General features: G+C 62.3%; 1 protein-coding gene across 4 annotated transcripts in view; it reads right to left on the bottom strand.

The window, feature by feature from the left end:
• The window catches only part of LOC122472248 (phosphofructokinase, platelet), a 53,284-nt gene that overhangs the window by 6,007 nt on the left and 20,942 nt on the right, over positions 1 to 26,335 (bottom strand). For 3 of the 4 annotated variants that reach the window (XM_043561589.1, XM_043561592.1, XM_043561591.1), the window contains 16 exons: positions 25,103 to 25,180; positions 21,920 to 22,109; positions 20,823 to 20,988; positions 19,198 to 19,242; positions 18,978 to 19,086; positions 16,276 to 16,371; positions 15,044 to 15,136; positions 14,321 to 14,446; positions 12,149 to 12,213; positions 11,616 to 11,685; positions 11,344 to 11,490; positions 9,311 to 9,381; positions 7,373 to 7,460; positions 6,647 to 6,799; positions 672 to 836; positions 540 to 601 (listed from right to left, as the gene is read on the bottom strand). In XM_043561589.1, coding sequence (XP_043417524.1) covers positions 540 to 601; positions 672 to 836; positions 6,647 to 6,799; positions 7,373 to 7,460; positions 9,311 to 9,381; positions 11,344 to 11,490; positions 11,616 to 11,685; positions 12,149 to 12,213; positions 14,321 to 14,446; positions 15,044 to 15,136; positions 16,276 to 16,371; positions 18,978 to 19,086; positions 19,198 to 19,242; positions 20,823 to 20,988; positions 21,920 to 22,109; positions 25,103 to 25,180 — 1,724 coding nt within the window. The remainder of the gene's footprint in view (positions 1 to 539; positions 602 to 671; positions 837 to 6,646; positions 6,800 to 7,372; positions 7,461 to 9,310; positions 9,382 to 11,343; positions 11,491 to 11,615; positions 11,686 to 12,148; positions 12,214 to 14,320; positions 14,447 to 15,043; positions 15,137 to 16,275; positions 16,372 to 18,977; positions 19,087 to 19,197; positions 19,243 to 20,822; positions 20,989 to 21,919; positions 22,110 to 25,102; positions 25,181 to 26,335) is intronic. The other variant, XM_043561590.1, reaches the window with a different exon arrangement.

Raw genomic sequence — 26,335 nt, 5'->3', positions numbered from 1 at the left:
CAGAGCACGCGGGTGGGGGTGCTTAGTGGCAGGGTGGGTGTGGGGGGAGGGGGGTGTTCAGCGGCGGGGGGGTGGAGTGAGGGGGGGTGTTTCGAGCATGCGGGTGGGGGAGGGGGTGTTCAGCAGCGGGGGGGGGGGGGCGGTGACCGTGCGGGGTGTTCAGAGCACGGGGGGGGGGGGGGCGGGGGGGCTCAGAACAGGGCAGCGGGTGGGTCAGAGCTCAGGGTGTGGCCGGGCAGCCGGTCCCGTTGCACCCCACGCGCCCTTCCCTGCAGATGCCAGGGACTTAAGCACATACTTGACTTGGTGAGATGGTAACAAAAACAAAGCTAACTACAAAGCAAAAGTGAATTTTTAAAACGTGCCCTTCAGTGACTTAAGCGCACGCAATTTTTAACGCGCAACGCGCAATTACTACCGCCTTTCTTCGGGACCGGGGCAGAGACCGGACTACTGCCCCTACGCGCTCAGACCGTGAACCCGGATGGTTCTGAGAAGCTGGGGCGGGGGGGGCGGGGGCGAGGAGGGTGCGTCCGTACCTGAGCACGAGTCCCCTCTGGATGGTGGTCTTCATTTTCTCGGTCAGGTGCTCCACGTTGGCCTAGGGAAGAGTGTTCCGTTCGTCAGGCGCCCTCCCTGTCGCCCGCGGCGGCCCCGTGACAAGGACGCACCTGCAGATCGCGGATGTCGAAGGGCTCTTCGAAGATGTAGGCGGCGTCGGCTCCGGCGGCGAGCCCCCCCATGTTGGCCAGGTAGCCGCAGTAGCCCCCCATGGTCTCGATGATGAACACGCGGCGCTTGGTCCCGCTGGCCGACTGCTTGATGCGGTCACACGTCTGGCCACAGAGGAGGACACGGGTCATCCCACCCACCTCCGGGCCCTGCCGCTGCCCACCGCGGGGAGGGGGGGAGGGGGAGGAGGGGGCGCCTGGGACCGGCTCACCCCCACTGCCCACGTGGCCCCACGGGACGTGGGCGCCCTGACATCTGATGGGCTCAGTGGGAATTTCTGTTCGGTTGGTTTCTTCCGAAAAGCTCCCCGTGACATTTGGGTTTTGGGCATCGTCACTCTGTGAACGGCACGTCGTGCGAGGGCACCTGCGTTCTGAGCCAGATAGCAGCTCCTGGACCAAGGTCCTGAGAACCCTTCCAGACCCTCAGCCTACAGGTCTCCCATGGGCCCTCCTCGAGACACTGGCTCAGGGACCCCTGTCCACCGCCTTCCCACTACCCCACCAGTCCGGACCACCACGCACGCTCCGGGGGCCACAGCGCCACTCACCAGGCCCGCCTAGGACAACCGCTCTGATCCAGCGCTAGCCTTGCCGGGCCCCAAAACAGCACCTTTGAGTACAGGTCAGAGCCCCTCTCCGGGCTCCCCAGGCCGGCCCTGCTCCCGGGGTGTGGAGTCTGGAGGACAGGAGCCCCCAGCTTCACCGGGTCCTGACCCGGCTATTTCAGCCAGCCGCCCCCTCCCGGGTTCCTAAACCGGCAGGGACAGCAGCCCTGTCCCAGGCTGGTGGTACACGCAGGGGGCGCTCTGCCTTTTGTGGGGAGCAGGAGGAATCCAGGGGTGCTGATACGCCCCCTGGCCTGCTCACAGTGGGAACGTCCCCTCCCAGCCTTGGGCGCCCCGCAGGGGCAGCCGGAAGATTCTCCCAGCGCGATCTCTGGGCTGGTCCCACTGGCTAACATTTCGCCCCACGGGGGCTTCAAGACCACACATCACGCGGAAACAAGGTGGAGCTGAGAGCACAGTGAAGACGGAGAAGGGCCGTGGACCTGGGTGTGAGGACGTGGTCCTGCCGGGCCCACGGGCTAGCCCTCAGCACGAGGTGTCTGCTGAGCGGGGCTTGGGGGGACCAGACCAGGCGGGGTAGGGGCGTGGTGGGTCCCACCCAGCACAGACCCCTGGCAGAGCCACGTGAGCACCAGAGGCCCGACCCCTGGAGTCTCGCCGCGCGCCGTGGCCGGTGGCTGCTTCGTGGCCTGCCCGAGGGCCTACCGTACCCGCGGAGAAACAGAACTCCAGCAGGTCACGGGTGGGAGCCGCCAGCCTGGGAACGAGCCTCTCGGGGGCCGTGGCTCTACTCAGAAGCAGAACGAGCTCCCCTCCCAGCAGCAAATTCGGTGAGCAGACGAGCATGACACTACAGTGCACGTGTCACGAGCTAACGGCTGCGGCACAGCGCGCTGGGGACGGAGGCCCGGAGACAGCCGCCCCCGTCCCCTCACTGTGATCCAGCTCCAAACCGCCAGCCGGGACCCAAGCTGCCGTGTGCCCAGGGCCTCCGGCAGACAGGGGGCTCTGTGTGCCAAGCGTGGGAGCCCGGGCCACACGAACGTCAAGGACGCGGCCAACCCTGGGCCACCGCCCCACAGCAGCCCGCCGCTGGGCGACAAGTCCTCGGCGAGCACGGACCACACGGGCCAGACAGGGCCAGTGCAGAGCCCGCCAGACCCTCCGGCACGGGACATCCTCCCCGGGAGCAGCGCTCCCCCACTGCACAACCACGGGCAGGTGGTTCCACGCCGTGGCCGTGCCCCGCTGCCCCCGGAGCGCTCACCCTCACAGTCCCCTGACCCCCGTGGCGTGCCCCCGGACTCCCGCCAGGCCCTCCCTGGACACCACGTCCGGGCCGGCTGTCGTCCTGAGCGCGAGCACAAGCCCGCGCAACAGCAGGGCCTCCGGGGGCTAGGGGTGCAGACCCCACCCAGGACACGGGAAGAGGCTCCCTGTTTAGCCGATGAAGGTCAGCCCTGCCCACCACAGGGAGGGTCACGCAGCCATGGAAGGTGTGACGTGAACTCTGGCCGGCGGGAAGTAACGGGAACTGCGGCTCGTCACTCCTGCAGGCCCGGGGGGGTTCCTCCCCTTGCCTCGCGCGTCCGGGCAGGAAGAGGAAGTCCCTAGAGTCCGGCCTGACCGGCAGTGTCGCCGGAGGGGCGACAGGGCCCTGTTACCTCTACCACCACATTGAGGCCAGTGTCAGAACCCATGGAGATGTCTGAGCCTGGGACGTTGCTGCTAACGGTGGCCGGCACGATGCAAATGGGGACGCAAAACTCCTGGTGGCTGTCACGTGCCTGGGCCAATAGGACCGAGCCCTCGAACGCCTGAAGCAGTGGGGCGGGCAGTCAGCGGGGCGTCCCCGGCACCCCTCCCTGACGCCACCGGGCGGGGCCGCGTCCTCGTGGGCCAGGGGGATGTCCTCACGGGCCAGGGTGCGGCAGCTCGGGGGCCTCATGGGGTGAGATGTGGGAGCGGGGACACCCACGGGGTGTGGGGCGTAGGGTGGGGGGCCTCCCGGAGGAGGGGACGCAGGCAGGTGGCAGCAAAGCAGGGGCCGGCGTGTCAGTGGAGGACAAACAGCCAGTCGGTCCCTTCTTGGTGTCTCGGAGGAGGCGAGGGAGGCCGATCGGGAGGGGGCTTAATTCAGGGCCGGCCTGGCAGCTTTGTGCGGCGGGTGGGGGTGCAGGGCCCTGCCAGCGAGGCCTCCACGATGACCCAGGTCACTGGAGCGGGCCGCCCCTGCCCCGAAGGTGGCTGGAGGGCTTGGGCGCACCTCTGCTGGTCCCCGGGCCCTTGTCACAGGGGCCGGGAGCCCCGGCGCTGCTCTGGAACCGCACGGTGAAAACGTTTGCATCTGATGTCACAAAAGGGAGCTGTTCTCAAGCAGGGGGCAGGCGCTTGCGGTCTCTGCCCTGGAGTGTGTTAACCGGAACGTTCGTGAGCGGCCACGGGCCCACCGTCCACCGTCCCCGAGGCCCCCAGGCTCGCGGAGCAGCTGGACACTCTGGCAGGCAACCTGCGGGCGAATGGACCCCCGGACGGTCTTTCCTCGTCCCGCCTGCAAGGCCCCTGTGCACCTGCTACAGGGACGTGCACGTCTGAGGGCGGCGGAGGGGGACCCACGCCTCCTGGAAAGGCGTGTGCTCTCTGCTGCCTTGTGTTTCCCCCGAACACATAGGGTTCTAGGGCGGCTGTGGCCCGAGGACACGTGGATGGTGGGCCCGTGGCAGGTTAGTTCGGGGAGCGGCCCCAGTCCACCTCAGACCACGTAAGTCACACGGGGCACCGGCAGGGTCACGGGGAGTCACGGGGGGCAGCCCCTGAGGCCAGGAGGGCTCTCAGCAGCAATAAATGGGGTGTCCGTAACCAGAAGAACCTTCCACGTTCTGGTTCCTGTTGCTCCTTTTTCCCTCACGTCCCGAGAAAAGGAGGGGGACCCTCCAGCGGGGACGGGGGACGGGCCAGCGGGGAAAGCGAGCGCGCAACTCTGGGGGCAGACGTCCCGCCCGAGGCCCTGGGGGCAGGGACACGGACGTCCGCTCTGGGCGCGTCTCACAGCACAGCACCGCCAACCCAACCCGGGCGCTCGGAGAAAAGGCAAGACGTTCTGGGGGCGAATAACACTGCAGCCGCCTTCTCGGCGTCCGCGGCCACACGGGGCTCAGCCGCCCTCAGCTGTGGCTCTGCCCACGTAGGAACAGCGTTCAAACCCCTGCTCGGACGGGGTGCTGTGACGCATGACACACAGAGATCTGTCGGGACAAAGAGGTAACAGCCGGAGGACAGGACCGTCACAGTAAGATCGCCTCTGGGACCCGCGCGGTGGCTGGATGGCCAGACCCGTCCCTGGGCACTGCCGACATCCCCTGGGGGCAGAATCTCAACAAAAGGGGGGGCTGGCGCTGGAGATGCCCCCGGGGCATCTGGACACCGAGGCTTCAGGCCCGCGGGTGGCCCGTCCGGGAAAAAGGTGTCCTGAGTGCGGGGGACGGGCCCACACGGAGCCCACTCTGGTCCCGGATCCCCCGAGGCGGGTCAGGAGGGATGTGGGATGCCTGTGACTCGTCACGTCGGCCCCTCAGCGGGCTTCCGGCCCAAACCCAGACCTCCCCCAGACCACACCAGTTCCTTCTGGCTCTCACGACCACAACCGGCAAGAAACCAAGCGACGCGCGCACTCCAGACGGAGTCCCTACACCTCCAGGACACGGCGAGCGGGGCGGGAGCGGGCGTCACCCCGAGCGCCCGGCCCACCACCCGTCACAAGCCAGGCCCGGCGCCGTGGTGCCACCAAAGCCGCCTGCGGATCTGGAGCTCGACGCACACGCACACCTGCTCGCCCGCTGCGGCCCCGACCGCGAGCCGGTGCCTTTGTCACCGGTTAACTGGCTTTGAGAGACTCCGCGAAAGACCAGCCCCAAACGGGCATACGCCAAACTTCCGCATCCCAGGGAAGCAAGCGGGTAACCTGGGGTCCCCCCGCCTATTATTCTGGTTTTCGGATTGTCAGCAACACACGAGTATCAGATCTCTCTAGGCCGTAAGCAGTTTCTCGTAGCAGAGGGGAGCCTGTACGGATGAGTGAGAGATTTCGTGCCTCGAAGCGCACATCAAATGTCACGGGGAGATACACCCCACCCGGGGCCCAGACGTGCAGGTGACAACCTCCGGAACCCCCACCCCCACCCACCCCGAAGAGGGGCTCCAGTCAGGTGACCGTTAGGAAACACGAGCTCCCAGCTGCTTCCACAGAGCGTAAGCAGGCGCAACCTCCAGCCAGGGCAGGGAAAGAGCAGGAAGACAGTGACGAAGGTCACGGCCAGCGGCCCTTCAGTGCACAGGTGAAGCCTGATCAGGAGCTGAATCGGGTCACAGCAGCAAAAGCAGGGCAGCTTGGGTCACGGCCCAGCGGGGCGCTCCAGCGAGGGGACACCGGACACACGGGTGGGGCTTTTTAGTAAAGAAAGCACACAGGGTTTAAGAAGCTCAGGAAAGAAAAGCAGAAATGAAGTTCTAAGCGTTATTTACCATGTGAAATTTTAAAAGCGTTTCTTTTATTTACCAGCACTAGAAACAAATTTTTGACGCCGTGGGTTTAAGAAAAAAAAAAAAATGCTAGGAAAACATTCATGGGATGCGTGTCTCACGAGGAAAATAAAGACTCGTGAATTTGCTGAAAAATCTTAGACACCAGATGAAAAATTAGAAACGTATTCTGTCGGTCGCTGCGCTTTAAGCTCCCACGCCATTTCCCAAGTGTGGTTTTCACACATGGTAACACGGGCGTGCTTCTGTTGTGTTACTGCCTTTTGGCAGATAAACTAACGTACTATCCGTGTTGTTTTCGGATGCGACTGAACGTGGCCAGGGTACAACGGGGGAGAATGATGCTCACGGCGATAGCCAGAAGCAGGACGGATGTACCCGCGGATTCAGGTGCGTGAAAAAAGTGACACAAAACGGAGCTCGGGATCCGCCCCCAAACATCCACGCAGAGGCCACCGGACCCAGGATCCGTCATACCAAGTTACGTTCCGGGACTGAAGTAAATTTGGCCCGGTCAGAAAAACGAACGGTCACGATCATCCAAATCACGAAACCGTCGCCCGCCACGACTTGAGTGCCGCACGCTCCCCGTCAGAGCGCCCAGCAGGGACACATCGTCCTGGCCGAGGCACAGGAAAAGGGGCGCTGGATTAGAGATTGCCAGAAAGAAAACAAAAAATACTGCTGTTCTGGAAACAAACCCGGGTCTGGTTTCCGTCTCTAGTGCGCTGGCAGATAAAAGCGGGCCAGGAGGCGCCCTCCCGCTCAGCGTCCGCGGCACCCGCTTTGCTGGCCACGCAGACTTACGTCGGTGATGGTGTTCAGGGCGGTGTCCGCGCCGATGCTGAAATCGGAGCCCGGCACGTTGTTGGACACCGTGGCGGGGACCATGACCATGGGGACACAGAGCTCCTCGTGCTTCTCCCGGGCAGCTGACAGCTCCAGCAGTCCCAGGTAGGCCTGTCAGGCGTGCGGTTGTGGGGAAGGAGGGAGGGGAGCAGAGGGGCCGTTAAAAAACACCAGAGGGCGTTCGCGTCACCGGGGACCAGCGATTCTGTGAGCGCAAAGGAGCCCAGAGGTCAGCGTCACGCAGAAGAGACACGAGTCTCCTGTTCGCAAGGGTCTCATTACTTGAGGCCCTCACGTTTTCTTTAAGGCAAACGGAAAGCTTATCGGTCGAACGAAAGAAACATGAAGGTCTGCGGTCCGACGCGCGATGAGAAATGACGCGGCCACGTGACTGCCCTGCTCCCTGACGGCCATCGGGCCTCGGATTCGAGAGACGCCGTCATTTCTGCAGACTGCAGACGCGTGAGGCTCACCGACAAGGTGCATCCCCCGTGGGGGGCCCAGCTCTGGCTCCCCGATCCAGCCGCTCCGTGGGAGCCGGGGAAGCGTCCCACGGCAGCACGACGACCACCCAGTGGCAGCTGGGCCCGGGGGACCCCCCCCGCCGCCCTGTGCTTGCCGCAAGCCTCCCCCCACAACCGACGGCCCTGACGGGCCCGCAGGTGCACAGAGACAAGGACGTACCTCAAATCCACCAATGATCAACAGCGCGTTGATGCTGTGGGTCCGCATCTGCTCGGCGATCGCCTCCAGGGACTTCCCGGGCAGCGTCCTACAAACAGTGCAGTCACACGTGAGGCCAGACGGACCTCGCGCAGCGGACGGACCCCGCCGGCACCCCCACCCCGCTCCCCGGGCCGGGCCCCGCGGCTGGACGGCAGAGCCGGGAAATCAAGTCTCCCCGGGAGCGTTGTTTAAAAAAGGAGGAGGGGGGGTGCCTGGGGGGCTCAGTCGGTTGGGCGTCCGACTTCGGCTCAGGTCGTGATCTCGCGGTGCGGGAGTTCGAGCCCCGCGTCGGGCTCTGTGCTGACAGCTCGGAGCCTGGAGCTGCTTCAGATTCTGTGTCTGTGTCTCCCTCTCTCTCTGCCCCTCCCGCCACTCTCTGTCTCTCTGTCTCAAAAATAACCATTAAAGGGGCGCCTGGGTGGCTCAGTCGGTTGGGCGTCCGACTTCCGCTCAGGTCGTGATCTCGCGGTCTGGGAGTTTAAGCCCCGCGTCAGGCTCTGTGCTGACAGCTCGGAGCCTGGAGCTGCTTTGGATGCCATGTCTCCCTCTCTCTCTGCCCCTCCCGTCACTCTCTGTCTCTCTCTCTGTGTCTCTGTCTTTCTGTCTCAAAAATAACCATTAAAGGGGCGCCTGGGTGGCTCAGTCAGTTAAGCGGCCGACTTGGGCTCAGGTCATGATCTCGCGGTCTGTGAGTTCGAGCCCCATGTCGGGCTCTGTGCTGACTGCTCAGAGCCTGGAGCCTGTTTCGAATTCTGTGTCTCCCTCTCTCTGACCCTCCCCCGCCGTTCATGCTCTCTGTCTCAAAAATAAATAAATGTTAAAAAAATTTTTTTTTAAAAAAAGGAAAAAAAAAAAGGGAAAGAAACGCTCATCGTCCAGTGGTTGGGCCTCAAAAGAACCCCAGTGCCTCATCAGAAAAAAACAACGCGCCCCAAAAGCTCGTGAGCGTTCACGGGAATTGTCTGAACAGAAGCTTCCTGTTTCCGAGTCCAGTGCGCACAGCTCGCCCAACCTGATCTCAGCTCACGTCCACGCGCGTCCACACCTGCTGGTCTTCTCCTGTCCTGCCTCCTGGTTCGAGCCCCACGGCCCACGCGTGGAACCAGACAAAGCACCGCCAGCCACCCCCGGCCCCGCTCTTCCCTCTGTGCCGACTTCGCACGACGTTCACCCTTCCGGGACGCTTACGGGGACCCTCAGGGCAAACCCTCATGATGTCAGCGACAAGGTCGCCCCGTGTCTATGGTGAGCTCAGCCCAGAGCCAGGGCTGGGGCTGGAGAAGCAGACACAAGTGGGTGTCGCTGGGGGCTCGGGAGGGGCCCGGGAGGGCGGGGGGGGCAGGCGCCCACCTCCGAACAGAACTTTGCCGCCCAGATGGCTCGACGGCCAGCAAGCCGCTCCGGAGGAGCAGTGAGCTCGCGAGCAGCTGGGCACGTGGGCACCCGCCACGCTGGGGAGGCTCACTTGAGGCAAAACCGCTCCCAAGTCATCTGCCTCGGCTCTGGTCCGGGGCCCAGCCGTGGGCTCCCCAAAACATGACCCGGGTCCCCCGTGGGGTGGGCTGGGGCATGGATTCCTTCACAGCAAGGGCAAAGCAGCAGCTTCTGGGGTGTCAGCTGAGCGTCTGACTCTCAATTTCAGCTCAGGTCGTGATCCCAGGGCCGTGGGATCGAGCCCCGTCCGAGCGCGAATTCCGCTCGGGATTCTCTCTCTCTCCCTCTGCCCCTCCCCTGCTCACGCTCTCTCACCCTCTCTCTCAAAACAAGTAAGTAAATTTTTAAAAAAGAAAAAAAAAAAAAAAAACCCAAAAGCAGCAGCTTCTGCACCAGCTGCTCTGACAGAACGTGAGCTTTCTCCTCCCAAAGAGCAGATCAGAGTCCAGACGGAGAAATTACCGTTTGGTCCCAAGAATGGAGCCTCCTTGGCCGGTCCAGCCTCCGACATCCGCCCAGCCGATCTCCTTTATCTGATGCGCAAACACAGAGTCAGACGGCAGAAGGGACAGAGGACGGGGTAGCTTTGAGGCCGGCTCCCAGGCCTGGAGCCTCCAGCGGGCCGCTCGTCCCGAAGGGCCTGCGCACCCCTCGGAAGCCGCTCCCGTGGCGACACCGAGCAAGTCACGTGGGTCCTGGGGTGAACCTGGAACCCAGGCCGCCAGGGCCCCGCCCTCCCGCCGCGGGCTCCAGAGCCACACTCCGCGGGCCACACTCTACCCATGGGAACTAAGGAGCGATGGATATTGTTGTTTTTCTAAATTGATGTTAACTTCTTTGGCTAAAAACTGAGAGGCAACTAAGGAACCCACCTGAGGCCAGCCGGGCACGGCCTCCCTGGCCAGCTCTCCCCTCCCTCCCTCAGAGGGGAGCCCGGCACGCCCACGTCCTCAAAGACCCCAGCACACAGCCGTCTGCTCCCTGGATGCCTCGCCCAGGGCGTCCGGTAGACAAATGCCTCCCACGAAACCACTTGCCACTCGGGCCGCAAATGGAGTCATTCTGGCTTCCTTCTCTCACGCCTGTGTCCATTCCGGGGGTGAAGCCCATTGGCCCTGCCTTCAAAACGCAGCCGGTGCTACAGACGGCTCGCCCACTCCACCCCTGCCAGACGGGACAACCGCCCTGGCTCAGCACCTCCCCCTGCCTCAGCACCTCCCCTGCATCATCTCCCCCTGCCTCAGCACCTCCCCCTGCCTCATCTCCCCCTGCCTCAGCACCTCCCCCTGCCTCATCTCCCCCTGCCTCAGCACCTCCCCCTGCCTCAGCACCTCCCCCTGAATCAGCACCTCCCCCTGCATCATCTCCCCCTGCCTCAGCACCTCCCCCTGCATCATCTCCCCCTGGCTCAGCACCTCTCCCTGCCTCAGCACCTCCCCCTGCAGGATCATCTCTCCCTGCCTCACCATCTGCCCCTACCTCAGCACCTCCCCTGCATCATCTCACCCTGCCTCAGCACCTCCCCCTGCATCATCTCCCCCTGCCTCAGCACCTCCCCCTGCCTCAGCATCTCCCCTGCCTTAGCACCTCCCTCTGCCTCACCATCTCCCCCTGGCTCATAGCAGAAGCCCCAGCTCATCTTCCTGGTTCTGCTCCTGCTTTTGGTCAGAGACCCTCAGCATGCACTCACACACCCCTGCTCAAAGCCCTGTCTGCTCCCGGCACAAGCCCAACTGTATAATCACCTACGAGCCACCTGCCCCCCGGCCGCCTGAACCTCCCGACTCTGCTGCTGCGGCCGCGTCCTCCGTCTGTGGTCTGAGTTCCTGTCCCTGCGGCTGACCCCTCCTCTGTGGGTCTGGGCAGCGACCATGCCCTGTGAACCATCTGTTCCCTCAACGTCCTCTCCCTCCTGAAGGTGCAACCCTGCCGAGCGAGGCTTTGCCTTGTCCCTAGCTGGATGCCCCCCGGAAGAACTCCGCGCACTGTTGTCACTAAATAACGGGGGGAACAGACGCTGCCCTGCAGGATACGCTGGGTTACGGGGTGGGGCCCGCAGCCTCCCCGCTATCTGAGCTCCTGAGTCGTGTGACCTCGATCAAGTGAGCAAAATGGGGCTAACACAGCCGCTTTGCTGCGAGACTTAAATGGGTTAACGTGCGGATCCCGTAGGATCAGGGAGTGTATACAGCAAGCACTCAAGAAGCGCCCGCTGTCTCCGGCAAGGCTTTCGTTCGGGTGCTTGCCGTTCTTGAGCACTGGGCCTGCAGCATCCCCCACGTGGACAGCCTCGGGCCAGCGTCCACAGGCCCCACGGGCGTCGCTGCCGACTGTCCCGAGAAAACCAGGCAGTGCGTTCCTTGCCGAGCGCCGCGTGGCCTCGGACGTGCGCCTCAGGGCGGATCTGGGCCCCGCGTTCGTCACATGACACAGCCCCAGGTTTCAAGCCTTGGAAGGGAGGCCCCCGTTCCCCACGATGCCCCCCGGGGACTCACCTGGCCCTTGGCGAAGCCCTCGAAGCCGTCGTAGATGGCAAACATCTTGTGCCCTTCGGAGATGCCCACGCGCACGGCCGAGCGCACGGCCGCGTTCATCCCGGCGGCGGGGGCGCCCACATTGATGACTGCCACGTTGCAGTTGCTCTGCAAGACAGCGGAGGGCTCGCACGCGGGGGACTCACAGCGGGCACGCCGCCCGGGAGCCCAGGATGCCAGGGGCCGCGGGGGACACGGGGGGCCTCACGGGAGCGACCCGCGGCGGCACCCACCTTTGGGATCTGGTCATCTGGCATCTTGATGGCGAGCCGCTTGTAGGTGTTCAGATTGCTCTCGAAGCTCCTGGAAGGAGAGGCCGCCGTCGGGGCCAAGGTCAGGGCGCGAGGGGCCGGGTCGGGGAGGGGCTTGTGCCGAAGCAGACCGTCCGCAGGGGCCTGCGCTGGGCTCTCGGGGCCGGTCACCCCACCTCCCGGGCCCTGGTGCGTCCAGTTACGTAGGAGGCACGTCGTGTCCGTGCCCAAGGAACCAGGCCTCTCACACACTCGGGTTTCTTTCTCAAGATGCCAGCCCCGTGCCACGTCCCGTCCTAACCTCGCCAAGTCCTCGGCAACCCCACCAGCCAGGACACAACACAGACAGCAAACTGCTCCCGCCGCTCCCCATCAAGGCCGGCAGGCGGCAGAACGCTGCCCGAGGCCGGGCTCGGCCTGACTTTCTCGACTGGGAAGGAGCACCACCCTGGAGCACGGCTGAGCACGGCTGAGGAGTGAGGGCCCCAGGAGAGCAGCGCCCTCGGGAGAGTCACCTTCCGCGGAGTCGCACGGCGTCCTTAAATCTCCTCTCGTCCATGGCCTTCTGCACGTCCTGGGTCTTCAAACCAGTCAGGAAAGGAAGAAGGAACACGTCACGACTCCGACACCGGGCCCTTCCCTCCCCGCCCTGCGCTCCGTCCGACCGTCCGGGCCGGCAGCCCGGGGTCAGCGAGGCTGCACCTGCGCCTGCCCGGCTGCGAGGGCCGAGCCCAGGCTGCCGTGATAAAGCAAGGCCGGGGCCACAGACCCTGAGGCCCCAGGGACAGCAGCACAGCCAGGGCGAGCTGGAGTTCGCACACGGCCTTGCGGGCAACCCCCGGTTCGGGAGGGCGGGGCGCCTCCCGGGGAGCACCACTGACACCGCCTCGGCCCTTCCAGCCCGAGGACCTCAGGCAAGTTATTCACGCCTCTGAACTCCATTCCCTCATCTGTTCCCTGAGAAAAACAGCCCAACTTCCAAAATTATCTGGGTTGTAGGAACGTGCGGGACCCCGGGGACAGTGGCTGACAGACACCGGGTGCACACACACACGTGCAGCCAGGCACTCATATACACACGTGCACACACACGCAGCCATCCACACACACACACAGGAACACGCACACGCAGACGTGCCCACTTGCACACACAGAAACGTGCACACACAGCTGTGCATACTTGCACACATAGACACGCACACACGTGAACACACGCAGCCGCACACACTTGCACGTACAGAAACATGCACAAGCAGCCACGCACACTTACACAGAAACATGCACACATAGCCACGCACAGGTGCACTAGCAGAAACATGCACACACATGCACACAAGTACCCGCGCACACTTGCACAGAAACATGCATACACGTACACACACGTAGCCATGCACACTTGCGCGCACACACAGCCATGCACACACGGAAATACGCACACATACACACACAGCCATGCGCACTTGCACACAGAAACATGCACAGGCAGTCGTGCCCACTTGCATACCCAGACACATGCACACACAGCTGTGCATACTTGCACACATAGAAACACGCACACACGTGAACACACGCAGCCGCACACACTTGTACATACAGAAACATGCACAAGCAGCCATGCACACTTACACAGAAACATGCACACACATGTAGCTGCGCACACTTGCACAGAAACATGCATACACATACACACACATAGCCATGCACACTTGCATACACACAGCCATGCACACACAGAAACACACACACATACACACAGCGCTGCACACTTGCACACAAAAACATGCACACGCAGTCGTGCCCACTTGCACACACAGAAACGTGCGCACACAGAAACACGCACACATGTGAACACACACAGCTGCACACACTTGCACATACAGAAACATGCACACTTACACAGAAACATGCACACGTAGCCACGCACAGGTGCACAGCCAGAAACATGCACACAATATACACGTGTAGCCATGCACAAACACGCAGCTGTGCACACATATACATACATGCACGCACACACTGCCATGCACACTTGCACACAACATGCACACACATCCACACACGTAGCCATGCACACTTGCACACACATTCACTCCAAAGCCTTCTGGCAATTACGTTTCTACGGCCACTTGCAACAAGTCCAAGACCGAATTGCTTCATCACCTCTCTGCACAGGTTATAAAGTACAAACGCTTCAGAGCCACCGGAAAGGCCAAATAAAAGGACAGTAACCAACGGGCCTCGGGAAAGACAAGACACTGACAACGTCTGATGCAGCTCGCTGCCACCTCACGTAGTGCCCAATTGCCTCGAAAACCCCAGCCCGCCTTGCTGCGTGCAGGGGCCCCACCCCCGGGGCCCGAAGGAGGCCGGTGCACCCCAGGATGTCACCCCAGCTAGCCATTCCAGCGCCACGTCTCAGATGGGAATGTCCTCGGGGACAGAGGGCAGGGGCGGCTGCCGTCAGAGAGGCCCCCCCCCCCCCCCCCCCCCCCCCCCCGCCGCATGCCTCACAGACCCGCGTCCCGACACATCTCGTCTTGTCGGCAGAAACGGGTGATGTGCACACGCTCCTTCCCGACAGACGGAGCTCATCTTTGGGGAGGTTCCGCTGCGCGCTGCCTCCGTCCTGGTGTCACCAAGCCCCTGCCTCCCCCACGGGCGGCGGCCGGCGTCCCGGGCGAACTCACCATCTGCACACACTCCACCAGGGGCAGGCGGACGGCCTGGTTCCCGCTCAGCGACACCACGCAGGCCGGGGTCTCTGGGGTGGCCTGGAGAAGGGCGACCACGGCCTCCACCCCCATGCGACTGGCCTGTAAGTGACAATCGCGAAGGTCAAAGGCAAGGTCACGGGTCCAGGCAGCACGTCCACCAGCTCCGGGGAGGCACGACCGTGAGCAGACGCACCCGTGAGCAGACGCACCCGTGAGCAGAGGCCTGGCCCGTGTTCAGCCGGACCCAGCGTGCCCCCGTCCCCCCGTCCCCCTGGCATGGGTCCTGATGAGTCCTTACGGTCTGTCCTATCATGTCTAACCCACCGCCAATGGGGAGATTTCGACGAGATTTCGACCCCACTAGGCGGTGACTGGCGGGGGGCCCTGAAGGGGGCTCGGAGGTGCAAAGAGCACCCAGACCAATACCCACGAGTCTGGACTGGCCTCTGCTGACCCTGGGACCTGCGTCTAGAAACCTGCATGCGTCCCCCTCCCCCTCAGCACCCCGTGTTTGGGTCCCCCAGCGTCTGGGTGACGGGGGGCCGAGCGGGTCTCCAGGACGAGCCACGGGCTCTGCAGGCAGGGACGCTCTTCACCGGATGGCCACCGGATGGCTCTGTGAGGGTCGGACTTCCCGGTAACACGTTCCTTCTCGCTCCTGGGGGGAGGCGCCCCACGACGTCTATCCTCACTCACCAAAATCCTGTCAAAGGCCGAAGGAGTCCCGCCTCTCTGCACGTGTCCAAGGATGGTCACCCGCGTGTCGTACCCCAGCTGCGTGACCACAAGCTGTGGGAAACAGAGCGACACAGGACGTCATCTCGTGCTCTGTGCCGGGGCTGGGGACTCGGGAGTCCTTTCCTCGGACCTACGCGGGGGAGACTTCCAGTGTCTAAAGTTCGCTTCCTAGAGGAACGTTTAGGTGAATGGTGAGCTGAGATCAGGGCACATCAATACTAATACCTTCTAGAAATGCAGACGTCTCCCCCCCAGCCACCGTAAGTCTGCACAGCTGTAAATGAAAAGCACAGCGTGGACGCCGTGGTCAGCCACGGGGTCCCCCCAGGGCGGCCCCACGGGGGCGTCGCCGGGCCGGGCTGCCATCCGCACTCACCCCTCTTAACTCCTGTACCAGCAACGGGCCAGGCCAGGTGGCGCCTGGGGTCCGTCCTGCTCTCGTATCCCATGATCAATCTCAACTTTGATTAAGCGGGAAAAGGAAAGTCTTTGATCTTATTGATTACTTCTTGTCGATAATGGCAGATAACTTTCCCAGACAGATCCCCCTGTTCTAATACTCAGCTGCACGGCTGGTCTGGGAAGGAACGAAAGGCAGGACAGAGAAACCAGTTCGCAAAGGCAGCCGATAACGTCCTTTGCCCTGATGGACAGCTTCAACCGGAGGCTGCCTGCCCGTCTGTCTGTCTCCCCCGCGTTCTGTCCAGACATGAGCCATCGCCGGCCTAACGGGAGAGCCGGCCCATCCCTCCCGTCCGGGGTCCTTGTGACAAGCCAGCGCCCTCGGGCGAGCCCTGCTGCAACAAGGCTGCCCTGGAGGCCGGACGCAGCACGGGCGTGAACCCAACAAGGCAATCTTGTTTGTGAGAACACTGGGGCCCGACCCCTGTCGCTGGCGGGCAGCGGGCGCCCGGAGCCGGGACCCCCTGTCCCTGTCCCTCCCCTGCTGCGTTTCAACTGTCAGGGCGGCTCCCAGGCCTCTGGGGATATTCAGGACAGTACGCGGGAGCCGCGGGAGTCTCCTGCCGTTAAAAGTTATGAGTCATTACCAAAACATTTTTAAACATCAGGAAGAACAAAAACGTTTTCATGATAATAACACAACGTTCCAAACGCGAACCCCGCCAGCCTTGTTAAAATCCCCCACTTCTAGGCTGGCGCCTGAGAATTACGAAACCAGACACACTCACCTCCTTGATTTGCTCAGAGGTAATGGGTTTATTTTGGGTGTCGATGGCACCTTCCGCCACAATGATGATATTCAGTCTTTTCTTCCGGGCACGGTTCTAGGAAACAGGACACCGAAATCGTTTTTAACAAGAGACAAACCCAGGGCCCTTTGCCCCAAACGCACTGGCCTCTTTCCAGGTAGAGATCTTCACCCAAGTTTGCACACGGGTCACCGACTACCGCGGGCGGGTGAAGGCGCTCTGGGTGAGGGGGGTCGGGGTTGGGGGAGGCTGGTCATCCCGGACACAGGCCAGCATCCAGGTGACTCCAGGCTGGGGACCACGCTCGTTTGCCATCTGGTCCCAGAAGGCGGTGAGCTCAGCCATCGGCCCCAGCAACGCGTCTATACCGCAAACCAGGCTTATGATCTCCTCCTGAAGCCAGAGCCTCCCACCCACTCACTGTGAACCTGGCAGGGAATTCCTGCCCCTGCAAAGGGAGCACGGAGCCCCAGGCCTGGGCGGGCAGGGGGAGCACAGAGCCCCAGTCTTGTGCAGGGGTGGGGGGAGGGGAGCACGGCGCCCCAGGCCCATGCAGAAGGCGGGGGGTGGGGTGGGGGGGGGTCGCACAGAGAGCACGCACGTGGGGAAGCCACACCTGTGCAGGACCGGCCAGCCTGGCACTGAGCCCACACTTGCTGTCCCCGCAGCCCCCTGGGGGGGGAGGGGGGTGACACCCAGCGATGTGCTGAAACCACGGTCAGCAAGGACATTGTCTACCGAGTCCCAAGTTAAAGACCCTCCCGGGGAGGCCGGGAGACGTCACACAGGTGGGCAGTCCCTCGGGGGTGGGGGCGGTGTCACAAGGGCACAGGCTGTTTGCTGCGGGGTGGTTTTCTCCTCTACTAGACAGATACTAAGCTGCTCTACTTGGAGGAACTCAGACGTGAGAAGATGTGGTCGCAAGTGATTACGACGTGTCCACGAATACGGGATTGGCCACGTGGCCACACGCCACCCACACTCACGTGGGGAGGGAGGCCCGGAGCCCCGAACAGGGCACGGCAGGAGCCCTGGCTCCCCACTGGGACCCGTGGACCCACGAATCCCCCCGGGTCACTAGGAGCTGAAGCATCTCCCCGCGGCACAGCGGAGGAACCTGGGGCCGGGGCCCGAGCCCGGGTCTTGCCTTGGGGCGGCCTTTCCGATTTCAAACCCAAGTAGCCAGAATCTGGCGGACGCTGTGAGGTGTGCTTCCCGGGCCCGTTTATCGGGCGGGACATTTGGGGAAATGCTCCCGGCGCCACGTTCACGCCCGATAAAAATTCCTTGCGGATCGAATGATCAGCGTTTCGCCCTCAGTCTGCCGACACCTAACGCGGGGACCCCACCACGTTCTTGTCCTCGTCCCAGCTCGCAGTGCTGTTTACAAAGTCTGAAACCCAAGGACGTTTGCAGAGAAGACCACGCGGTTACGGAAACGACTGGCAAAGCTAAACACGAGCGCCCACCCCCCAGGTAACAGCCTCACCGCTGCCCCTCTGGCCCGCTGTGCGCGGCCCCAGAGCAGGCCCGCGTCTCCTCGTCCCGAAGGCCAGAACGTGGCCCGAGATGGCGTGGTCCTGGGCCAGGCCCGGGGCAGGGGGACTGGTGGCGGGCAGGGACGGGTATGGCCCCCAGCGAGGGGGGGGTGGGGTGAGCGACGCAGAAGCACTGTGCTTCTCACGCAGCCAGCCACGTGTGGCCCCACGCCAACGGGCCGGTGGGGGTGCCTCCCACATCCCCGGGTCAGAGGCGAGAAACACCGAGCGTGTCTAATACGTCACCGGTAACGTGCATACCCGGGACGTCGGTGGCTTCACCGGTCCCCTCCCTAAGCTTCATCTTCCTACATGCGGGGCTCTTCCCGGCAAGGGCGCGGCGTCCATCAGGAGTTTCTTACGCTGTTTTTAGGTCAGAGTGTCCTCGGTCTGTTGCCCACAGTCCTTTCTCGGAACCCGTCACGTTGAAGGTGACGGCAATGTCTTACCGCACACGTGTCCCCGGTGCACCCTCAGCCCAAGTGTCTGCTAAGTATGACCGTCAGTGGCCTACGCCACACGCTTAAAGACATCCCCGCAGGGCAGCGGTGACACGGCAGGGAAATTCACCAGGCACGGGGACTCTGTCCTGAGAGCTGACCTCATGTGCCTCCCGGGGCTAATAATGCACGGCGGGAGCCACAGACGACAGACACGAGGACGGGAAAAGCCTGGTTCTGGGCGACCGGTAAACGATCCAACCGGAGGCACGCCCAGAGGGGCAGGGGCCACGAAGGGGAGCTGGGGGGCTGTGACCTGGGCCGCACGGCGTGTGCGGAAACGGCGGTCAGAGCGTGGGTCTGTTCACGCTGGTAAGCGCAGGAGGAACAGGAAGCGGATTTGCTCCCCCGGTTCGACTCCTTTTACGGCCACGGCCTCTACGACCTCGAGCACCAGCGGCCGCCGTGCAGGGAGAACAGCGTTCTGGGCGTTTCTCTCCCGCACTCTGCATGGCTGGGGAGCAGACGGAGCCACGAGGAGCCAGCAGACCCGACGCCCTGAGCTCAACCTCGCTTCAGAGCCCCACACTTCCCACGTGTCTCCAAGTCCGTCCCCGCCGGAAGTCCCACAGCTGTCACCCGTCACGGTTAGAGCGGTGTGACCGGAGCCGCTGCGAGGCACGGGAAACAGGACGCGCGTTACCTCCGAGAGCTTGACGCACATGTTCTCCTGCCAGCCTTCTTCTGGGGGAGATTCTGGAAGGAACACCCAGTCTGCCCCGCAGGCCAGGGCGCTCACCAGGGCTAGGTACCTATTTGGAAAGGGCGGTGGCTTCGTAAGGCAGCGGCGGGCTCCCGCGTGGACCGGCCAAGGGGCCAGGCCGAGGGTCCCGGCCACGCAGACGGCACCCGCACATACGTACCCGCAGTGTCTCCCCATGACCTCAAGCACAAAGGTCCTCTGGTGGCTGCAAAAGAGACAAGGAAACATCGACTTACCACCCCTGGGAACAGCATGAAAAGCACAGAGAGAGGCCCTGCGACAGCCAAGTTAGAAGCAAAGCCTGCTTCCTGCCGATGGCAGTGCCTAAGTTCAGAGAGCGCCCACTTTCTACAAGATGCTACACCGCAGCCCAGAACGCCCACCAGGGGACCTCCCGGGGTCGGGACTGAGGTCTACACTGCAGCCAAAAACGCCCACCAGGGGACTGCCCGGGGTCGGGACTGAGGTCCACACCACAGCACAGAACGCCCACCAGGGTTGGGACTGAGGTCTACACCGCAGCACAGAACGCCCATCTCAGATCCTCCCGGGGTCGGGACTGAGGTCTACACTGCAGCACAGAACGCCCCCCAGAGGACCTCCCGGGGTCGGGACTGAGGTCTACACTGCAGCACGGAACACCCATCTGGGGACCTCCCGGGGTCGGGACTGAGGTCTACACTGCAGCACGGAACACCCATCCGGGGACCGCCCGGGGTCGGGACTGAGGTCCACACCACAGCACAGAACGCCCACCAGGGTTGGGACTGAGGTCTACACCGCAGCACAGAACGCCCATCTCGGATCCTCCCAGGGTTGGGACTGAGGCCCACACTGCAGCCCAGAACGCCCATCTGGGGACCTCCCGGGGTCGGGACTGAGGTCTACACTGCAGCCCAGAATGCCCATTTGGGGACCTCCCGGGGTCGGGACTGAGTCCCACACTGCAGCCCAGAACGCCCATCTGGGGACCTCCCGGGGTCGGGACTGAGGTCTACACCGCAGCCCAGAACGCCCACCAGGGGACCTCCCAGGGTCGGGACTGATGTCCACACCGCAGCCCAGAATGCCCACCAGGGGACCGCCCAGGGTCGGGACTGAGGTCCACACCGCAGCCCAGAACGCCCATCTGGGGACCTCCCGGGGTCGGGACTGAGGTCCACACCACAGCACAGAATGCCCACCAGGGTTGGGACTGAGGTCTACACCGCAGCACAGAACGCCCATCTCGGATCCTCCCAGGGTCGGGACTGAGGCCCACACTGCAGCCCAGAACGCCCATCTGGGGACCTCCCGGGGTCGGGACTGAGGCCCACACTGCAGCCCAGAACGCCCATCTGGGGACCTCCCGGGGTCGGGACTGAGGTCCACACTGCAGCCCAGAATGCCCATCTGGGGACCTCCCGGGGTCGGGACTGAGGTCCACACCGCAGCCCAGAACACCCACCAGGGGACCTCCCGGGGTCGGGACTGAGGTCTACACCGCAGCACAGAACGCCCACCAGGGGACCTCCCGGGGTCGGGACTGAGGTCTACACCGCAGCACAGAACGCCCACCAGGGTTGGGACTGAGGTCTACACCGCAGCACAGAATGCCCACCAGGGGACCTCCCGGGGTCGGGACTGAGGTCCACACCACAGCCCAGAACGCCCACCAGGGGACCTCCCGGGGTCGGGACTGAGGTCCACACCGCAGCACAGAATGCCCACCAGGGGACCTCCCGGGGCTGGCAGGGACATCTGCACCGCGGCCCGTCCCAGCCGAGCGCCCGCTCCCCGGCTCACCTCTGGGCAGTGGTCATGATGGCGTCCACGACCTCGATAATCCTGTGCAAGGCGGAGTCGGTGCCGATGGTCATGTCAGTGCCGCAGAAGTCGTTGTCGATGGAGCCAACCATGCCCACGACGTTGAGGTAGGCGTGCTTCTGCACCTCCTCCCTGTCGATGTCGCCTGCGTGGGACACAGACCGCAGGCCCTGAACACGGGCCGCCGCCGACCCCGCAGGCACTCGGCCAGCGAGAAGCAGGGCGTCCCGGGGAGACAAAGCCGCCACTCCGCCCCGGCTTCCCACGTGTCGTTGTGTTTTCTGAACAAGCTCAGTCTGCGCGCTGAGGGCACGGCAGCCAGCCTGCGGCCAGGAGATGTCACCAGCCGGGCACAGGGGCTCAGCACAGAAAGGGAAGGGGGAGCACGCCGCGTCCGGCTTTAGTAAAACCCGACCTCTCTCCGCCGGCGGCCTCGGGCACGCGTCCCTCCGTGTGAGGGGGTGTCACTCGCAGAGACCCGGGAGCTTAGGGACGCTGCGTGTGCTCCCGTGGATTTCTCACCGACGTGGGGGGCGGTGGTGGGGACCCGCTTCCGGGTCTCGGGAGAGAGCTGCCGAGGGGGGCGCGGGCAGGGACTCGGCAGTGACCCCCCTGTGCCACCACAGAGCCTGCTGTGGGCCCGAGTGCAGCGGGCGGCAGGTGCCGCGGGACCTGACGGCCGCCCTCCCATCCGTGGACAGACGGCGCAGACTTGGGGCCCCTGCTCCTGCCAGCTTCCCACCCGTCAGAAGGGGCTGTCCCTTGAGGCCATGAGCTGCCGCGGGCCGTGTCGGATGCCAAGCCTCACCTCCGCATCAGCACCCTTCCAAAGTACGGGCCGCGGAACACAGAAGGTCCTCCGCTACAAGTCACCTCAAGTCTCGCAACAAGGCAGACACCGGGGGGTCCCCGGCAGAGCCGGACGCACGGGGTGGTGGACACCCGCACCCTCACCTCCAAACGCCCCGCGACCGTCAGCTGGGCGGACGCGTGAGTTCGGAGCGCTCCGAGGGGAACGGCAAACGAACGGAGGGAACAGAAACCCCCCCGGGGGACAGGCGGGCGCACAGACGTACCATTTTCGGCCAGCTCTTTGAGCAGCCCGCTCCACTCCTTCCGGAAGATGTTGGCCCCGGTGAGACTTCCGTCCCCGCCGATCACACACAGGTTGGTGATGCCCCGCTGAACCAGGTTCCCAGCGGCTTTCAGCCGACCCTCCCGGGTGCGGAAGGCCTTGCAGCGAGCGCTGCCTATGATGGTGCCTCCCTGGAAAGAAACCAGACCGCGTGTCCGTGCCTTCTCCACGCGGGAGCTGACACGGGGCATTACCAGCGCGTCAGTAGACACGCAGAGAACACAGGAGCCCGCAAGATAACCCAGCCGTCCCCAGGCCCGGGCTGAAGCAGGACGGTGGGGGCGGCCACGCCCCCCCACCCACCGAGCCTCCCACGGGCGGGCGCGGGCCAGCAGCTGTGACCGGAGAATGGGCACAGCCAGCCGCCCGGGTACCAAGGCCCCCGTTCTCCTGGAGCTCCCCATGCGGGCAGAATAGAAACCTGTGAGCCAAAGAGATTTGTGTCTTAACATCTCCCCCCGCTCCCCCCGCCCTTTTTTAAAGGCTAAGTTGTAAGAAAACTTCAGTTGGATCACCCACATTTCCAGGAGAGACAAGTCAGGGCTCTTCACACTCGGTCTCTCAAAACTGAAAGACCCCTAGTCACGAGTTAAAAGAAAGCAGGGGCGCCTGGGGGGCTCCGTCTGTGAAGCGTCCGACTTCGGCTCAGGTCATGATCTCCCAGGTCTGTGAGTTCGAGCCCCACGTCGGGCTGTGTGCTGACAGCTCGGAGCCTGGAGCCTGCCTCGGATTCTGTGCCTCCCTCTCTCTCTGCCCCACCCCTGCTCACGCTCTGTCTCTGCCTCTCAAAAATAAACATTAAAAAAAAATTAAAGAAGTAAAAAATAAATAAAAGCAGGATTTCTTTACATACATCGTGAATTCACTTATAACACCTCCACGTGCACAGAATCCTTCACGTACGGGCTCAGTTCACAAGGCACAGTGCTCTGCACCCCAAGGAGCCCGTGCGACTGACGGGAAGTACGGTGGAGACAGGGGCACGGTGTGGCCCAGCAAAGGTGAGCCGGGGCGGAAGGTGCTGGGCAAGGACAAAGAGGGACTGGTCACTCTGATGTGACCGAGAGCAACTCGAGGGTCCTGGGATTGCTGACAACCGGAGGTCAAGCGGGCACAGCCCATAAACACCGAGGGGCTCGCGGGGCCTCAGGAGCTAAGCCAGAACCGAGGATCGCCAACGAGTCGCCCTCCGCGCCCCGCACAGCCCCGCCTGGGCTCCTATCTCCCTGGGCGGTCGCGCACCAGACCGGAAATGGTCCTGTCACACGTGGGTCTGCTGCCTGGAATTCAGAAGACGCGTTCTCGTTTTTTTGCAAATAGCGTTCCAAGTGCCGACGGCTGTAAAAGTCCCTCCGGCCTGTTTCCGGGGAGGGCAGAGGACAGGACCTACGAGTGTGTAACCAGCCTTACAGCGTACACCCGGCGATCCCCTCCCCACCGGGGGCCACGGAGATGTAGCGCACCTAGAGCGGGATGTAAGTTGGGGCGCACAACGCGCTGATTTGATACATGCACGTGTTGCGAAGGGATCGCACGAGAAGGCTCACCGACCTGCTTATCCGTTCACGACATGAGCTTTCTTTTGTGGTGAGAGCGTTTAATATCTACTCTTGGCAACTCTCAGCATCATATCCTACAGCGTCGTTAAAGAGTTTTTAAGGCCTAGGACACGATGATTCAACGCACATCTACGCTGTGAAATCATCGCCATAAGCAAGTTCATTATCACCTCCATCACCTCTGTAACCTCTGTGCGCGCCCGCGTGTGTTGAGAATGAGGATCTGCTCCCTTAGCAACTCTCGAGTGTACAAAACAGAATTATTAAGCATAGCCACCATGCTGTACGTTAGGTCTGGAGGTTACTCACCCCCAGCCCGGGAGTCCGTGCCCTTGGACCAGCGACTCCCTGTTTCCCCCACCCCCAGCCCTGGGCGGCCACCGCTCTGCTCTGTTTCTGCGGGTTCAGCTTTTCTAGATCTCACCTGCACGTGAGACCGTACGGACGTTGTCTGGGTCTGACTCATCCCCCCTCAGCGCAACACCCCGAGGTCCGCCCGTGCCGTCCCGAGGTGCGGGACTTCCTTCCTTCCTGCCTACGGTGAATACACTCCGTTCACAGTCAGACACCATCTACTCCGTCCGTCCTTCTGTCTCACGAGCACCTTCAGCGAGAGTCTATCGGTCTGGTTTCCTTCTACTGGAAAACGCTCAACGTGAGCGACACGTTAAGTGGTGCGGAACCACCAGTAAAGACCTGTGTCGTGAAATCCATTCTTTCCCTGCCACCCATCCTCCACCGGTTCGGGCCTTCACGGAGCGACCGTGTTTGGGGAATTCGTCCGGCACGAGACATCTGGGCAGGCTCCTTTTATGTTCCGGGTCGGCACCCGTCTTGCCTACAGCAGCACGCTCCCACGGCTGGGCACAGCCAAAGCCAGCAGCCACGTCTGGCTCAGCCCGGCACAGGGAGCTGTGTTCCCACTGAATCCCGCAGCCCTCGGAGGCCGCCAGCGGGGATGGTTCCCAGGCCCGGTGACTCTCGAAAATCCGGCAGGCACCAACAAGCTGAAGCTGCCTCAACATTAATCCGGCCTTAAAAAACCAGAAACGGGGGCGCCTGGGTGGCTCAGTCGGTTGAGTGGCCGACTTCGGCTCAGGTCGTGATCTCGCGGTCCGTGAGTTCGAGCCCCGCGTCGGGCTCTGTGCTGACCGCTCGGAGCCTGGAGCCTGTTTCAGATTCTGTGTCTCCCTCTCTCTGACCCTCCCCTGTTCATGCTCTGTCTCTCCCTGTCTCAAAAATAAATAAAACGTTAAAAAAAATTAAAAAAAAAAAACAGAAACAAACCCGAAATCCACGACAAGGCCCACAAGTGAACCCCAGCTGTCACGCGTGAGTCTCCAGTGCAAGAATAATCCTCTGCTGGCACGATGCAAAGCGTGTTGAAAAGTTTAATTAAGCCACCGGTTGAGGATGTGTCCCTACCACAGAAGTGGACGAAGACGGTAATGCCGGCCAGCACGTTGACGCGCCTCCAGCATCACCGGAGCCAAAGGACCAAAGGTTTCCAACTACCAGAGTGACTTACTTTGGAGACACAGGGAGTATGGGAAGTGAGCACGTACCACTTGCAGAATGCTGGAGACGCTTTCCCAGTTGGCTTCCACGATGTTACTGCCGCCATCAACCATGCCTTGGTAACCCTGCGGAAAGAGGGTGGACATCCTTGTAAAAAAAAAAAAAACCACACTGGGTTCAACTCTACTGAGACGTCAGATCCACCTGTACATCCTGTGAAAAAGTGCGAGGAGGAAGGACTCTGAGCCCCTAGGACCCCAGCGGCTCCGAGCAGGGCGCCACCCGTGCTGCTTCTAGGCGGCAAACGTGCACAGAAGCTTCCTCAGTCTAACCCCCAACAAATGGGAACTTCTTGCCAGACTCGTCCGGGGCACTACGGGGACTAAGCCAGTTTGCCTGTCACCTGACAGGTCCACGCAGGCTGAAAGGGGAGATACTTCCCCCAACGCTGATCGCGATGTGACAAACTCACGTGCAAACAGTGGTGTCAATCGCTGCGCGTGCAGGAAAGCATTCCTGTCTGGGCCTCAGTTTGCCCGGGCCGCTATCCGTGCCGCTCTCGACACACACGCCGTACCGTGCTCGGCTTCTGAAAAGCGCGGCTGAGGATCACCGCAGCCATCGGTCGGCCTCACCCTGTGCTTAGCTGCGTCTGACTCGCCGGAGGGGGCGGTGAGCCAGCGGGGGTCAAGGCGCCCGAGGACCAGGACCTTCCGGCTCTAAGGGCATCTCGCTTTTCCCCAGAGACCGCACGAGATCGAGGAAGACAGACACACCCGTTTGCGTCTTTACCGCCCGGACTCTCTCTCCCCAGGACATTTAACCTTAAAAAGGAACAGGCACTAACCACTTTGAAAGTTGATCATAATAGATTGTTTCGGTGGATTCGTATCTCCTACCCTCGTGGAGGTCAAGAGGAAAGAAAAAAGTAAGGATTTTTTCAAAATGAAATGGCCCACGAGTAGGGACCGTGTGTGAAAGTTAATCAACAGGACAGGAGCCTTTACGGGCAATCACTGCGTGAACCTGTGCTTACCCGTCAAAAATATGTTCCCATATGATGTAACGTACCGTGTTAATACACTGTATCGTAATAATATATGATACACATTAACATATTATATCGTATACCATGACATACGATACATTACTGTTATCTTTACATCCTGAAACATCGTATTATAGAACTTATTATATCTGTGTTATATAGTCAGAATACATTCATGATGTATGTCTATAAATTATACAGAATGAGCCTGCCTTCAACCTCTCTTTGTTCT

This window comes from Prionailurus bengalensis, chromosome B4 (assembly GCF_016509475.1).
Source record: "Prionailurus bengalensis isolate Pbe53 chromosome B4, Fcat_Pben_1.1_paternal_pri, whole genome shotgun sequence".
In the NCBI taxonomy this organism is placed as follows: Eukaryota; Metazoa; Chordata; class Mammalia; order Carnivora; family Felidae; genus Prionailurus; species Prionailurus bengalensis.
This window is presented reverse-complemented; position numbering and strand designations above follow the sequence as displayed.